At 46.1% G+C, this 16,054-nt stretch overlaps 1 protein-coding gene across 1 annotated transcript in view; it reads left to right on the top strand.

Annotated features, from left to right (window-relative positions):
* The window catches only part of RTF2 (replication termination factor 2), a 73,556-nt gene continuing 57,502 nt past the window's right edge, over nucleotides 1-16,054 (top strand). The window contains exons 1-5 of the mRNA XM_006129396.4: nucleotides 1-154; nucleotides 2,271-2,365; nucleotides 2,470-2,563; nucleotides 4,969-5,108; nucleotides 9,929-10,007. Coding sequence (XP_006129458.1) covers nucleotides 86-154; nucleotides 2,271-2,365; nucleotides 2,470-2,563; nucleotides 4,969-5,108; nucleotides 9,929-10,007 — 477 coding nt within the window. The 5' untranslated portion in view covers nucleotides 1-85. The remainder of the gene's footprint in view (nucleotides 155-2,270; nucleotides 2,366-2,469; nucleotides 2,564-4,968; nucleotides 5,109-9,928; nucleotides 10,008-16,054) is intronic.

Genomic DNA, 16,054 nt, shown 5'->3' with positions numbered 1-16,054 from the left:
GCGCCGGAAGAACGCTTCATTCTGCCGGAAGTACGTTGTGTGTGGTGGAAGGCGACGAGGCGGAAGTGCCGTTTGGAGGGGAGCGATGGGTTGCGACGGGGGGACCATCCCCAAGAGACACGAATTAGTGAAAGGGCCGCGAAAGGTCGAGAAGGTAGGAGTGAGCTCTGGGGGTCGGCTGGCCCGGTCCGCGCGGAAGGCAGGAGGCGGGAGGGGAGTCGGCGTCCCCGGGATGTGGGAAGCCTGGGCAGTGAGGGGAGCGGGGGCTGCAGTCCGGGTTTGAACAGGAAGCCAGGGGACCCTCCCAGTAAAACACCTGGAGATCCGCGCGCTCATCCTGTTAGTGACTCTTAGGGAAACAGCCCCGAGTCTCGGAGGTGGCGAAGGAAGCTCCCGCTCCACCGGGTCTCTCTGTGTTTTTCCCTGGGGAGATTAGGTCTTTAACTGACACTGACCGAGCGGCAACTTTTTGTGGCTCCTTGTTATGGGAATGAAACTAAATATTATGCCAGGAAAACGGGCAGAGAGCGCCACTTACTGCATGTGTAACCCACACAGCTAGTGTGGTTCACTGTCCCATGCAGTGGCGCTTAGACCACAGCAGCAGACACGACCAAGAGACCTCTACAGCGTGGGCTGAGAGCCACTGGCTTTTAGCTCAAAGGGTAGAGGCTCCTATAGTAAGCTACAGAGGTCCCCGGTTTAAATCTGCCTGGTGGCGGTTACAAGTGGGGGCTCGTCACAGACTCCTTACACATAGCCTGCTGAACTCCAGAGACTACAGGTTGAAAACCACTGCTCTGGAAGACACTCTCCCTGCTGGCCCTCCTTGAACCTTCCTAGTTGATTTTATAATCTGAAATTCTGATCCTGCAGTGGTAACACGAGCAGATGAACGTTTATTCCTGTCAGGTGTACTGTTGAACCAGTGGGGCTACTCGCATGAGTAAGGGTTAACAGGATTGGGCCCCAAGTCAGACATAGGCAAAACACTTGTTTCCTAGAACACTAAATCAAGGCCTAACCTAGCAAATGTTCAGGATCTTCACTGAAAGGTTTTGAACAAACATTTTACAGTAGAGTCCCAATTATCCGACCTAAACAGGACCAAAAAGTGGTCAGATTAATGAAAATGTTGGATAATACAGAGTACAGAACATTACCTGTAGTTGATTCGGGTGCTCTGGGAGAAGGGCAGCAGCACTTTGGGGATGTTCCACTTGGAAACCGCCAACGAGGGTGGCGGCAGCGGCAGCAGCGCCCAGAGTGACGGGGCAGCGAGTGGGGCCATTCTCCTGGCCTGCTCTTGGGGTCTGCAGAGAGAGAAGGGGCCAGGCAGGAATGGGGACCCTGGGAGGCAGGGGCAGGGGAGGATGGGGACAACCCCAGCTGCACTGTGACCAAGCAGCACTGGCAGGAGGCTCCGACCTGCGGGCTGCAATTCAAGGGACGTCAGCGGCTGGGGCAGGGGAAACAGGCCTAATCACATGGTAGATCACATGGCGGGCGGCCGGCAGCAGCGTGGGGATTTAGTTTTGCTTTCAGGGGCTGCTGCTAGAACCTCTGCAGCTGGGGAGGCTGCATGTGGCATGGCAGTGCAGGGGAGCTGGCCTTGGGGGCAGGGCTGGCCTGAGCCGTTTTGGCGCTCTGGGCCTGGGTGCGTGGCGCTGCCCCCGGGCACATGGCGCATGCGCTGCCTGGCCACGGCCGCTGGCGCGCAGCCCGGGGCCTACCCCTGGGGTGCACGGCACATGTGCTTCCAAGCCCGACCTGGCCACCACTGCTGGCGCGCAGCTTGGGGTGGGCCGTGCCTGGCCGTGCAGGGCCCTGCGGCTGTGTGGAAAAGAGCACTGCTGGCTGGCGCCGTGAGGATGGGGGAGGCCAGTGCTGTGGGAGCCGGGTGCGCGGCGCCTGATGGCAGCTATAAGGGACGCTGCTCGCCCCTTACAGCTGCCATCAGGCGCCCCCCATCGGTTGGCGCCCCGGGCAGCTGCTTGGCTCGCCCACCCCTTAGTTCGGCCCTGTTTGGGGGTCGCATACTCGTGGTACTCTAGGCTTGCTGGGGATTTCTTGCTGAACCCCAGGATTTGTTCGGCTATGTCGGATAAGCAAAGGTCGGATAAGCGGTACTCTAATGTATTTGGTCAATTTAATCCCAGAGAGTTGCTTTTTTGTGGGGTGTGGGTGCTGGTTTCAAATTTAAAGGTTTGAGTGATAATTCTGACAGTGGGAAAATCTGAATAATAAACTAGTATTTTTTCCTCCTTCAGGTTGACAAAAATGCAGAATTAATAGCTCAGTGGTACTACTGCACACTCAGTCAAGAACAGTTAAGGAGACCAATTGTAGCCTGTGAGCTCGGCAGGTATGACTGTTTTTTTCTTCAGCTTTCTTGATAAAAATATTAATTTTTGAATAAATGTAGTTTATGAAAGACACAGAATTTTTACTACAAATTTTATGTTGTAGGCTGTATAACAAAGATGCCATTATTGAATTTTTACTGGACAAGTCATCTGATAAATCCCCTGTGCAGGCTGCATCATATATCAAGAGCATTAAGGTGAGTGGATGCCAAAATTTAAATCTGATTCTAAAAATCAGGCAATTAAAAGCTTAATTTTTCAAATTCTGTTCTGGCACTTTTTCCTGTTCAAAATAAAACTTTAGCAAATAATTTTACAAAATCTTGTATAGCATGTAAATCTCATCCCCAGGTAGCCTGTTAGTTTGGTAGCAGTTGTATTGGCTTACAGCAGTGGTCTCCAACCTTTTTACACCCAAGATCACTTTTTAAATGACAGACCGAGCCAAGATCTACTGCCCCGTCCCTTCCTTGAAGCCCCGCCCTCTCTATTCTCCTCCTCTCCATCACTTGCTATCCCCAGTCCTTATACTGCTGCTTTTTTTTTTTTAATTCTTCTGTAGGAAGAGGTTTTTCCAACATTTGGCCTGTCTACACTGGACCAAATGTCAGAAAAAAACCCCTTCTTTTGGAAGCCACCTTATTCCTTGTGGAAAGAGGAATAGAGGGGTGACCAAAAGAGCCTGTTTGCTCTTCCACTAAAAAAGTGGAAGAACAAACGCAACCCTGGATGCAGAAGAGTTTTTCTGGGATATCTCCAGAATCCTGAAAAACTCCTGCAGTATAGCTAGACCCTTGCTGTGTTGAGAGAGGATGTGTGGAGTCTGGGGTGGGAATGAGGGATTTGGGTGTGAGAGAGGGTGAGAGGTGCAAGCTCTGGGAGGAAATCTGGATGCAGGAGGAGATGGAGAAGGGGACACTGGCTCGGGGAGGGGGTTCCAGGCTGGGCAGTGTTGGGATACTAAGCAAGCCACAGGCTTGCGGATGTGAGGGTGCAGGAATTTGAGTTGGGGTATGTGAGGGGCTGAGGGCAGGAGGTTCCAGTGTTTGATAGGCTCAGATCTAGGGTCTGGGGAAGGGGGAGTGCAGGAGTGGTTGTGGCCAGATGGGGGTTTGTTGGCCCGGCTTCATTTTTAAATAGAATACTATGTTAAACACAAAAAGTTTCTGCATTGTCTTTATTTATGAGAATGGCAGGGAACCTGCCTTGAGTCAGGGGTCACTGACCCATAGAAAAGTCATTTGGGAGCAGGGGACACAGTACTGGGGAGGAGTGCTAGTGGGTTCTGGAGCAAGGAACAGGGTGCCAGTGGGGCAGGGGAGAGGGGGCAGGGTGCCAGGACAGGTTTCTGCAGCAGGGGTCAGGGTGCTGGGGGGGGACAGGTTTCTGTAGTAGGAGACAGGGTGCTAGAAGGAACTGGTTTCTTCAGGGGGGGCAGGGTGCCGGGGGACAAGTTTCTGCGGGGGGGGGGAGGTTTCTGCAGCAGGGTCGGGGGGGCAAGGGAGAGGGAAGAGGGGGCCAGGAGGGCGGGGGACAAGTTTGGGGCAGAGGAGAGGGAACAAAGTTGGGGACAGGGAGTTCCCTACACCAGCCACGGAGGGAAGCCTCCGACCCATGTTCCCTCTGGACTGACCACAGGGCAGCCGGGCTGGAGCGAAGAAAAGCGGCTGCCCGGCCAGTTGGCCATGGTACTCAGTCAGGGTGCCACCAAGCTCCACATGGGCAGGCGCAGAGGGGAACGGCTACATACTCAAATTGCTAGGCACCCGAAGTCGGTACTGGTCTGAATAAATGGAACAGATTTCAGTCACATTTTTCTATACCAGTGGTTCTCAACTAGGAGTATGTGTACCTCTGGGGTACTCAGAGGTCTCCTAGTGAGTACTCAACTCATTTAGATCAGTGTTTCTTGACCTGGGGCTTGCAGCCCAGACTGTGGTTATAGGACAGGTTTTGGTTGGGGTGTCACAAATGCAGAGCTGGCATTAGAAGGTGGCATGCAAGGTTTTGCCCAAAGCCACCTTCTAATGCCCAAAGCCCATACGATAGGGCCCCTCTCCACAAAACTAGTTATTCCTCATTTTGTAGTTGCACATTTTGATTTTTCCTTTCTAACTGTAGTATTTTATATTTGTCTTTGAATTTCACCATTTCTTCATACATTTTCCTTTATGGCTCATTATATCTTCAAGAATTTCAGTACTTCAGTCATGGGTGATGGGTGAAAGTCTAGCTGGGGAAGGCAAGCCCCAGCCCTGCCTCTTCTGCCTGAAGCCTCTCCCCATCCATCCCCAGCCCAATCCTTCCTGGCTACATGAAGAGCCAGGGCTGCCATGCTGCAGCCCCGGCCCCAGCCTTCCCCGGTGACTGGGGGAAGTCAGGCTGCTGAGCCACAGCCCCCGCCCTCCCCTTGCTGCCGGGGAAAGTCGGGCTGCTAGGCCGTGGCTCTAGCCCTCCCCTGTGGCCCCAGCCTTAGGTCGTTGGGCATGTAGGCAGTTTTGGGAAGGCTGTGCCTTCCCTTGCCTACATTACCGACTGCCCATGGCTTCAAAATATCTCAAGCATCATTAGAAAACAATTTAAAAACATTTGTCTCTTTCAGAATGTAACAGAGCTGAACCTTGCAGATAATCCAGCTTGGAATGGTGATAAAGGGAATACGAAAGGTGATAAATATGATGACATCCAGTGTGCACGCTTTATTTGCCCTGTGGTGGGCTTGGAAATGAATGGAAGACATCGGTTAGTAATCTACATGTAACTTTAATTGGAGTTTAGAACTGTATATATTGTAAAAATTATTAAAATATCGGGAGGGCAGAATCTGAACAGGAGTAAATTGTCATAATTACATTATGGGGCTATAATCCTTTTCCTACTGAAAATCTATTCCAGAGCTCCTATTAACTTCAGTGGTTCAGGGTGAGCCCCAGGAAGTCTTCTAAGTAGACACGATAAATCAGTTACCAATGGATCAATCACTGCATTGTCAATCCACGGGATAAAGAAGACAAGCCCTTAGAAATGGAGGGCTGGAGAGAACCTCCGGAGGTCATCTGTGTGGAGGCAGGATTTAGTATATCTAAACCATCTTTGATAGATGTAGAATCTTAGGGTATGTGTACACTGCCACCCTAGTTCGAACTAGGAGAAATAACGGTAGTTCGAATTAGGAGCTTTAATTCAAACTACCTAGTCCGTGCTGTGTGTAGCCGCAGGCAGGTAGTTTGAACTATGGGGCATTTAAAAAATGGCAGCGCCCGGGAACGTGTAAATGAAGCCCGGGATATTTAAATCCCGGGCTTCATTTGTAAGCTCGAATGCCTACATTAGCCACCCTAGTTCGAACTAGGGTGGCAGTGTACACATACCCTCAGAGTCGTTAATTCAGGTCTGGAAAGGACCTTGAGAAATCATCAAGTCCAGCCCCCTGCACTGTTGCAGGATCAAATAAACCTGGATATTGTCTGACAGGTGTTTGTCCAATTTGTTTTTAAAAGCTTTCAGTGATGGGGACTCCATGAACTCTCTTGGAAGACTGTTCCAGAGCTTGACTACTCTGTAGTGAGAGAATTTTTCCTAATATCTAAATATCTAATATCTAAAGCTTCCTTGCTGCAGATTAAACCCATTATTTCCTTTTCCACCTTCAGCGAACATGGAATACTATTACTCCCATTTCTTTTTATATGCGGCCCCTAAAATATTAAAATACTTTTATCAGCTCCTCCCTCCGTTGTTTTTTTAACCGTTTCCCGTAAAACAGATTTCTAAATCTTTTATAATTTTTATAGCTTTCCCATGGACTCTTTCCAGTTTGCCATATTTTTCCTAAACGCTTTTAAGAAAGGTTTTGAAGATTGATAATGAGGTCACTTAGTACATGTTTACAGGGAGCATCTCACAAGTGTGAGGGGAAGCAAATTTTTAAAAGAAATTTGTTTGGAAACTTAACAAGTAGGTGATGGAGGCTGATGAGTCAATGGCTCATTAGTAAACGAAAGGTAATAAAATGAGGATAGATCGTGAGGGGCCTTGAAAGTGAATACAGCTTATGTTTGATGTGATAGAGAAAACAGGACCCATGGAGGTATGCAAAGGAAGAGATTACATGGGTTGGGAATGTGATGGGCTAGGAATATGATCATTGCAGCAGCTACGTAAGAGCGGCCATACTGGGTCAGACCAAAGCTCCATCTAGCCCAGTATCCTGTCTGCCGACAGATGCCCCAGAGGGAGGGATCACAACAGGTAATCCTCACATGATCCCTCCCCTGTCTCCTACATCCAGAGAAACAGAGGCTAGGGACACCATTCCTACCCATCCTGGCTAATAGCCATTGACGGACCTAACCTCCATGAATCTATCTAGCTCTTTTTTGAACCCTGTTAAAGTTCTAGCCTTCACTGCATCCTCTGGCAAGGAGTTCCACAGGTTGACTGTGTGCTGAGTGAAGAAAAACTACCTTTTGTTTGTTTTAAACCTGCTGCCTATTAATTTCATTTGGTGACCCCTAGTTCTTATATTGTGGGAATAAATAAATAACTTTTCCTTATTCACTTTTTCCACACCAGTCAGATTTTATAGACCTCTATCATATCCCCCCTTAGTCTCCTCTTTTCTAAGATTAAAAGTCTAAGTCTTTTTAACCTCTCTTCATATGGGACCCGTTCCAAACCCCTAATAATTTTTCTTGCACTTTTCTGAACCTTTTCCAATGCCAATATATCTTTTTTGACACGAGGCGACCTATCTGTATGCAGTATTCAAGATGTGGGTGTGCCATGGTTTTATATAGGCAATAAGATATATTCTGTCTTATTCTCTATCTTTTTAAATAACTCCTAACATTCTATTTGCTTTTTTGACTGCCATTGCACACTGAGTGGGTGTTTTCAGAGAACTATCCACAATGACTCCAAGATCTCTCTTGAGTTGTTGTAGCCAAATTAGTCCCCATCATATTGTATATAGAGTTGGGATTATGCATTACTTTATATTTATCAACATTAAATTTCATTTGCCATTTTGTTGCCCAGTCACTTTGTTTGGTGAGATCTTTTTGAAGCTTTTCAGTCTGCTTTGGTCTTAACTATCTTGAGCAGTTTGGTATCCTCTGCAAATTTTTCCACCTCACTGTTTAGTCCTTTCTCTAGATCATTTATAAAAAAGTTGAATAGGATGGGTCCCAGGAGAGACCCTCCTTAGGGGACCCCACAAGTTACCTCTCTCCACTCGGAAAACTTATCATTTATTTCTACCCTTTGATTCCTGTCTTTTAACCAGTTATCAATCCACAAAAGGACCTTCCCTCTTATCCCATGACAACTTACTTTACTTAAGAGCCTTTGATGAGGGATCTTGTCGAAGGCTTTATGGAAATCTAAATATACTATATCCACTGGATCTCACTTGTACACATAATTGTTGACCCCCTCAGAGAACTCTAGCAGATTAACAAAGCATGATTTCCCTTTACAAAAACCATGTTGACTTTCACCCCAACAAATTATATGCATCCATGTGTCTGACAATTTTATTCTTTACTATAGTTTCAACTGATTTGCCCAGTACTGACATTAGACTTACTAGTCTGTAATTGCCAGGATCGCCTCTAGAGCCCTTTTTGTTATCACATTAGCTATTTTTCAGTCATTGGGTACAGAAGCTGATTTAAAGGATAGGTTACAAACTGTAATTAATAGTTCTGCAATTTCCCGTTTGAGTTCTTTCAGAACTCTTGGGTGAATGCCATCCAGTCCCAGTGACTTGTTACTGTTAAGTTTATCAGTTTGTTCCAAAGCCTCTTCTAATGACACCTCAGTCTGGGACAATTCCTCAGATTTGTCACCTAAAAAGAATGGCTTGGGGTTGGGAATCTCCCCAATATCCTCAGCTCTAAAAACTGAAGCAAAGAGTTCATTTAGCTTCTCCGCTATGAATTTATCATCTTTGTGGGCTCCTTTAGCACCCTGATCATCCAAGCGCCTCACTGGTTGTTTAGCCAGCTTCCTGGTTCTGATGTACTTAAAAAACATTTTACTATTACTTCTTGGCTATGTCTACACTGCAGGCTTTTTGCCCAAGAACAGATGTTCTTGCGCAAAAACTTGCAGAGCGTCTACACTGCACACGCATTCTTGCGCAAGTAAATTTACAGTGCAGCGTCGGAAAACGGCTTCTTCCGGAAGAGTTATTCCTCTCCCCAAGAGGGTAAGTCCTCTTGCGCAAGAGCTCTTCCAGAAGAAGGCAGTGTAGACAGGCAACATGAATTTCTTGTACAAGAAACTCCTATGGCTGAAATGGCCATCAGAGCTTTCTTATGCAAGAGTGTGTCCACACTGCCATGGACTCCCTTGCGCAAAAGTACATCTCTTGCACAAAAGCACATGGCAGTGTGGACGCGCTCTTGAGGAAGACCTTTTGCACAAGAACTCTTCCACAAAACAGTTCTTGCGCAAGAAGCCTGCAGTGTAGACGTAGACTTTGAGTTTTTAGATAGCTGTTCTTCAAACTCCTTTTCGGCTTTTCTTCTTATATTTTTACACTTAATTTTACATCGTTTATGGTCCTTTCTGTTTTCCTCACTAGGATTTGACTTCCTTTTTATCTGTCACTACTTCTTTTACCTGGTGGTTAAGCCACGGTGGCACTTGTTTGGTTTTCTTATTGTGTTTTTTAATTTGCGGGTATACATTTCAGTTGGGCCTCTATTGTGGTGTCTTTGAAAAGTTTCCATGCATTTTGCAGATATTTTACTTTTGTCACTGTACCTTTTAATTTCTGTTTAACTAACTTCCTCATTTTTGTGTAGTTCCCCTTTCTGAAATTAAATGCCACAGTGTTGGGCTGCTGAGGTGTTTTTCCCACCATAGTGATACTAAATGTTATTACATTATGGTGACTATTTCCAAGTGATCCAGTTATATTTGCCTCTTGAACCAGATCCTGTGCTCCACTTAGGACTAAATAGTCTCCCCCCTTGTGGGTTCCAGAAGCAGCTGCTCCAAGAAGCAGTCATTTAACATATCAAGAAATTGTATCGCTGCATCCCGTCCTGAGGTGACGTATACCCAGTCAGTATGGGGAAAAGTCATGGTGGAGCATGTCAATTACTCAGCAAAGTGCTCATCATACAAATACCAGTGTTTGATTAGTTTTCTTAGGATGTTGGGAAGCTACATGGTTCAGCAGCAAAGTGTACTGAGGTCTTGAAAGAATTCATTAATTTTTAAGAGATTGTAATAATCCGTTTTTCACTGAAATAACAAAAAAAAAAAAATAACAAAGTACATAGTATATTTCAGAATGTTTTATGATGTTTGTTTAATTAGTAATTTTATTGACCCTTGCCATCATAAATGCAAAATAGCTACATCGTACTTGTGTTTCTCTTTATTGGACACAAGGGGGTGCACAAAAAGCTAACAGGTAAATTACTTGTTGACATTTGCAGAATTGATTTTATTTATTTTCTACACGTATAAAATGTTTACTGATACCCTACATTTTCTACGCTATCAATATCAAAATACTCCAATTATATACTTTTTTCTCCTAGGTTTTGTTTTTTGCGGAATTGTGGGTGTGTGTTCTCTGAACGTGCTCTTAAAGAAATTAAAACAGAAGTTTGTCACAGGGTAAGTTTAATCTTTAAATCTTGTTTTTGATTTAAAAATGTGGTGGTAAATGAGGCGATAGCTTGGATATATCCATAAATATACAGATACTCTGTGCCAGACACACATTCGTACTCCTTCACGCACAAATTTGAACAGCTGCACTTATAAATTGAGGTTGCATTTGCAAAATTCAAAGGTTTCACTTTTCTAGTAGTTTGAAAATAATTTTTTATATCCTTTTAATAGAATTGAGTGAAGTAGTTCCTCTGTGATTGTCTTAGGAAATTATTTAAAGTGTACATCTTAAAACCCCTATTCTTAAAGTTAGTTTGGCTTTACTCCAAAAACTTTTTGCTCGTTTTATTATTTTTTCAGACAGTTTAGTCTTTTAATTTCAGTTCAGGAAAAAGCTTTATTTTATTTACTGAATACTTGTCATTTGTTATTTATTTTTAATGTTTATTTACTGAATAAATATGCAGAGCTGCAGTGGGGGTAGGTCCCAGACCCAGCTTGAGCTGGGACTGAGCAAACCCAGCTCAGTCCTCGTTCATGCATGATCCAGGACCTCCATGTCTCTGCATTTTAAATACTGTATAGTAAGAGCTGCCTGGCTATTACTGCATTTAAAATGCAGATCTGCAGCAGGTAGCTCCCAAACCCGGTGTAAGCTGAGACTGATCCTGGCTTGCTCAATCCTGTCTCACGCCAGGTCCAGCAACCCTTGTCCATGCGGGACCCCCGCCCAGACAGGGACTGCTGCGGTGAACAGAGGCTGCTCCAGCAGCACGGAGAGGGGCTGCTCTGCGGGATGCAGAGCAGCTTCCCCTGCCTCCACTCCTCCACCCTGAACTGCTGCTTCTGAGAGAGGCAACAGCATGGGGGGGTGGAGGCAGCACCTCAGAGACGGTGCTGGGGGGGATGGACCGGTTTTTAAGCTGACGACTCCCCTCCCCACCTCTCTTCCCCAGCACTGGCTCCTGCTTCCTTCCCTCCTCTCTCTTGCTGCCTCTGCTACAGAGGCTGCGGGGGCTGGGTGGGAGAACGGGACGTGAATAGTTGTGGATTCAGCTATTTGACTAGTCGCTTACATCCCTAGTAACTGCTGAGATTTTCAGTGGTTACATGCTGTGGGCTCTGCAGTGTAAAACTTAATGCTCTGCAATATAAAACTGCAGGAAAGCCTCCTCCCCCGGGGCTGGTCAGCCAAACCCTGCTGGCTCTGCTCCCCAAGAGCCTGACCCACAGAGACTGCTAGCTCTGCTCCTGGGGAGGTGGGTTGCTGTAGCAAGGCTGCCTCCCTGGGAGCCAACTGAGTTTAACCAACACCATTAACCGATAAACATTAGCTTATTGGTTAAAAAATAAATTGGTTGTACTCTAACATCTCTAATTTGTATCTCAGTGTCATTGCTGTGACATCTCTTTCTCTCCATCTTTAGCTTCAATTGTTCCACCTTTTCTCTTTTCTCTTTCTGTTGTTCTAGTGTCCCCCTCTTCCTCTTTCAGGACACTTCTTTGCTCTCATTTCTGGGAGAAATCCCTCCTCTTTGTTTACCATATAGCTTTTGGGTATTTCTTTTAATCTCTTTCTATTATTCTATATGTATGTGTGTCATTCTTGATTTGCAGTTTACCCGAAGCAGAGTTTAGACGTTTTTTTCCCCACCAGATTAAGTGAAGCCCTAGTTCTGCAAACATTCAGGGATATGTGCAATTTTATTAACTACTAAACAAACAAGTATGAACAAAGGGGTTTCTTGTTACACTGTCACAGTCAGTATTGAACCTTGTACTAACAAGAGTGACTTATATTACTGTAATGAATCTTGGACTCTGGTTAGTGAAATGCTGGCTTGTTCTATGGTACTGGCTCTCCTTGTTTCCAGCTGCTACATGGCATTAAAAAAACCTAAAAATAGATTAGCTCTATTAAAGTGTGGTCAATGCTATGTGAAAATAGTATGTAAATCCCTGGATTATTGAAACATGTAGGCAAACCTTTTCCCCATAAGACATGCAACTAAATTAATTTTTGGAAAGGAGTAATTAAAAATCATGTAACTAACCTTGTGTTAACTCATCTTTCACTATAAAAATTGAGATAATTTCACAATTTAATAATCTGGAGAAAAGTTATTTTGAAATACTCTGGAAAACTAATACAGCAGTCTCACTGGATGAAAAAGTAACACTGTATATATTACGTTACTCTGTATAATCATACGTAAACACCCATGTGAATTCTTGAATAAATTCAAGGTGCAGATGGATTTCCTTTCTTCTCTTAATATTTTTATAGAAACAATTATATGACTGCATAGGAGAATTATTTACTGTATTTTTGCTTCCATTATTTGATTTGCATTTGAAGACATTAGTGAACTCAAAAAATAACATTTTCTTTATTTTAGGGTATTCCATTGATACTTTTGTTTGGTGTTTTTCATTGCTCCCAATGTGATGCTGTGAATAAAAGACTAATGCAAAAATTGGGAACCTCAACTAGGAGTAGGGTTTTTGTTTTTTACCTTATTAGGCAGTGGTACGATCACGGTTGGAATACTGTGTTCAATTTTGGTATTCACAATTCAAGAAAGATGTTGGATTTTTGGAGAGGGGTCAGAGAAGAGCCATGAGGATCATAAAAAAAAATAACTTTTAGTGATAGACTCAGAGATCAATCTGTTCAGCTTGATTATATGTACCTACATCAGTCTAACACAGGGGTTCTCTTTTTGGCCTGTGACCCGCCTTATTCACTGCAAACCTTTTTGTAGACCACTAGCCAACCAGTGGGCCGAGGATGGGAGATCTAGGAAGGAGGTTGGGTGCAGGAGTAGGCTGCGGGTGGGGGTCTGGTGGAAAATAGGGTGCAGAGTGGGCTGAGGCTGTGGGAGGTGGAGTCTGGGTGGGGGTGGGAGGTCTGGGCAGGAGGGAAGGTGCAGGAGCAGGGTGCGAGTGTGGGGGCTTAGTGGAAGGGTGCGTGTGTGAGGGTGATGTGGGTACTGGAATCTGGACATGAGAATGACAGGGACACTTACCTGGCTCCACATCCCTAGCCTCTCCCAGTGGCAGTGATTCCAGTCAATGGGGGCGGCGGGGAAAGCCCCTAGGCAAGTGGTTTCCTCTGCTGCCATTTCCCCAGCTGGGCAGAGGGGGAGAAGCAGCGTGCAGATCCACTTCCTACTCCCACAAGCCAGATCAGGCCTGTGAAGCTTGGAGCTCCTCCCCCCTGCAGCAGGAAGCCGCTGCTGGCACTCCAACCTTGTGGGAGGGAAAGGGGCAGGGCTGGAATGCCAGTGCTGGCTTTCTGCTGCGGTGTGGGAAGGAGGAGGCAGCAAACCCCGAGCCTGCAGTCTATCTGCAAGGTGATTGTGGACCACACTTCGAGAACCACTGGTCTAACAATAGGTACGACACTGAGTAGTGTCTGGAAACTGAACCTAAATAAATTCAGATTGGAAATAAGTTGTGAATACTTAATGGTGAGAGTAATTAATCATTGGTGCAACTTACTAAGGGTTGTGGTAGATTCTCCAACAGTGACAATTTTTAAATCAAGATGGGATGATTTTCTAAAAGAAACGGTCTAGCTATTATTTTTGAAAAGTTTTATTGTCTGTTATACAGGAGGTCAAAGTAGATGATCAGAATGGTCCCTTCTGGTGTTGAAATCTATTAATTGTGCTCATTTCTGGAACAGTTAAAATATGACATAAGTAAGCTTTTCTTGATGAAAATACATATTCATTCTGCACCATAGGTATACAAAGTTCACATATAAAAGATCTAGCAGGTAGACTCCATGTTTGTTTTAGTAGTACATCTCTTAAATAGTCCAGGAGAATAGGACGCTTGGTCTGTGGACTGCTGGAATGTAGATAGAGCTGCCGCATTAGTTTTTAGTTGATAACAGCATGGTGGGTACGTGACACCGTCTTGGTTCTGCAGATGTTGAAGCTCAGGTGCAGTATTCACTGATTTGTCCAAAAGTCAGACATGGTCTGAATATAGTGGATAATTTTGATACTCCCGGTACAGGCTCATGTGCCTCGAATGCTTCCATAAAAATGTATTCATAAATAATTGCTGCTAACATTGCAGTACTGCTTTCAATATAATTGTGATTGCAGTAGGTCTACATCAAGTCTTAATGCCTCTGCTGGTTCAATTTTAACCGATTCAGCACTAGAATTCTGATCCCCAATCCTGTGTGTTGTCCTGAGAGGGGACAGAGGAGTGAGGGTACAAATTTCCACTGAAAGGGATGCCATTTTGAAGCAGCACAAGGGCAGAGTAGGAGGGAAGTAGGGGCTCCTAGCTCACATCCACGAACTGTAACAATAAAACATAAATTGTAAAGGTAGGTATATAGATGTCCTCGTTCCCTCTAAGGCAGTGATTTACAAACTTTTTGGCCTGGGCTCTATCCTGATCAACACAGAACTTTCTGCAGACCACCAGCCAACCAACCACCCATGTTGACAAAATTGGGTGCAGGATGGGGTGTGAGTGCAGGGTCTGGCCGGGAGGTTGGCCAGGGAGACGCTGAGCAAAGCGGCAGAGGACCCGGGGCCGGACCCACGGCGCTTCCAGCTGATCTGAGCAAAGCGGTGGCGGACCCGGGGCCGGACCCGCGGTGCTTCCAGCTGATCTGGAAGCGCCGTGGGTCCGGCCCCGGGTCCTCTGCCGCTTTGCTCAGCGTCTCCCTGGTCTGCAGACCAGGGAGACGCTGAGCAAAGACTCAGCTAGTGCCCCCCCCAGCAGACCAGGGAGACGTGGAGCAAAGCCCGGGGCCTGTGGTAGAGCAGGTGGGGCGCTGCCGGTTAGTCCCGCAGCACCGCTCCTTGGCGCTACTGAACCAACCCGGCAGCACCCCAGCTGCTCTGCCCCAGGCGTCCTGATTCAGCCGCTGCTGATCAGTTTCAGCAGCAGCTGAATCAGGACGACTGGGGCAGAGCAGCTGGGGTGCTGCTGGGTTGGTCCAGTAGTGCCGAGGAGCGGCCGCGCTACTGGACCAACCCAGCAGCACCCGAGCTGCTCTGCCCCAGGCGTCCCCAAGTCAGCCGTTGCTGAAACTGACCAGCGGCTGACTACAGGAAGCCCGAGGCAGAGTTGCTCTGCCCCGGGCTTCCTGGAATCAGCTGCTGATCAGTTTCAGTAGCAGCTGACTTGGGGATGCCTGGGATTCTTAAGTTGAATCTGTATGTAAGTCGGAACTGGTGTCCAGATTCAGCCGCTGTTAAAACTGATCAGTTTCAGCAGCGGCTGAATCTGGACGCCAGTTCCGACTTACATACAGATTCAACTTAAGAACAAGCCTACAGTCCCTATCTTGTACGTAACCCGGGGACTGCCTGTACTGCACTTTGAGAACCACTGCTCTAAGGGATCTAACCCTTCAGTTATAGCCTAGTGCTCAGCCTCAGACAATGCAGGGCAAGAACTAGGTTTCATTCTATCATGATAGAACTGGGATGGCTTTTTAGTTACTGTCATGAGGGTCCTGAATCACCAAAGGAAGCAGCTCCTTTCCAGGATCCTGCTTGTTTCCCGGTGGGTCTATCAGTCCTCCTCGATATGGGGAGAGGGCTGGCACCGATCTCCAAATAAGGCCTGGACTGTCTGGCATTATTTTTTTGTAGAATCCTTTCTAGTTTATCCAAAAAAGCATAGTTCACATGTCTCTCCTCCCCTCAGATTGTCTCATTTTCTCTTTCTTTTTAGTTTTTCTTCTGAGTAGCTTGAATTGTTTCCAGCAACAGTTGGCAACCTGCTTGTGATCCCTAGTGAACATCTGCCATGTACACAAGCTTTATTCAGGTGGCTAGTCACAACAGCTTCCTGAAACAGTGCTTCTCTCCAGATAGTGATGCACTCCAAGGTCTTGGCAGGGTTCCAAATAGGAATGTTGTGGGGATTCTGGAGTGCTATGTGGTTGTACTACCTGACAAATGATATACTGGCATTCAGAAGCAAATGGGCAACCTCTGACTCTATTACCTCATATAGACGTGGAAGGGTCATCCTGGGAACTTGACATTAGAGCAGAGGGCATATAA

Source organism: Pelodiscus sinensis, chromosome 18, assembly GCF_049634645.1.
Source record: "Pelodiscus sinensis isolate JC-2024 chromosome 18, ASM4963464v1, whole genome shotgun sequence".
In the NCBI taxonomy this organism is placed as follows: Eukaryota; Metazoa; Chordata; order Testudines; family Trionychidae; genus Pelodiscus; species Pelodiscus sinensis.
The sequence above is the reverse complement of the archived record's forward strand: the minus strand, read 5'-3'. Positions and strand labels throughout refer to the sequence as shown.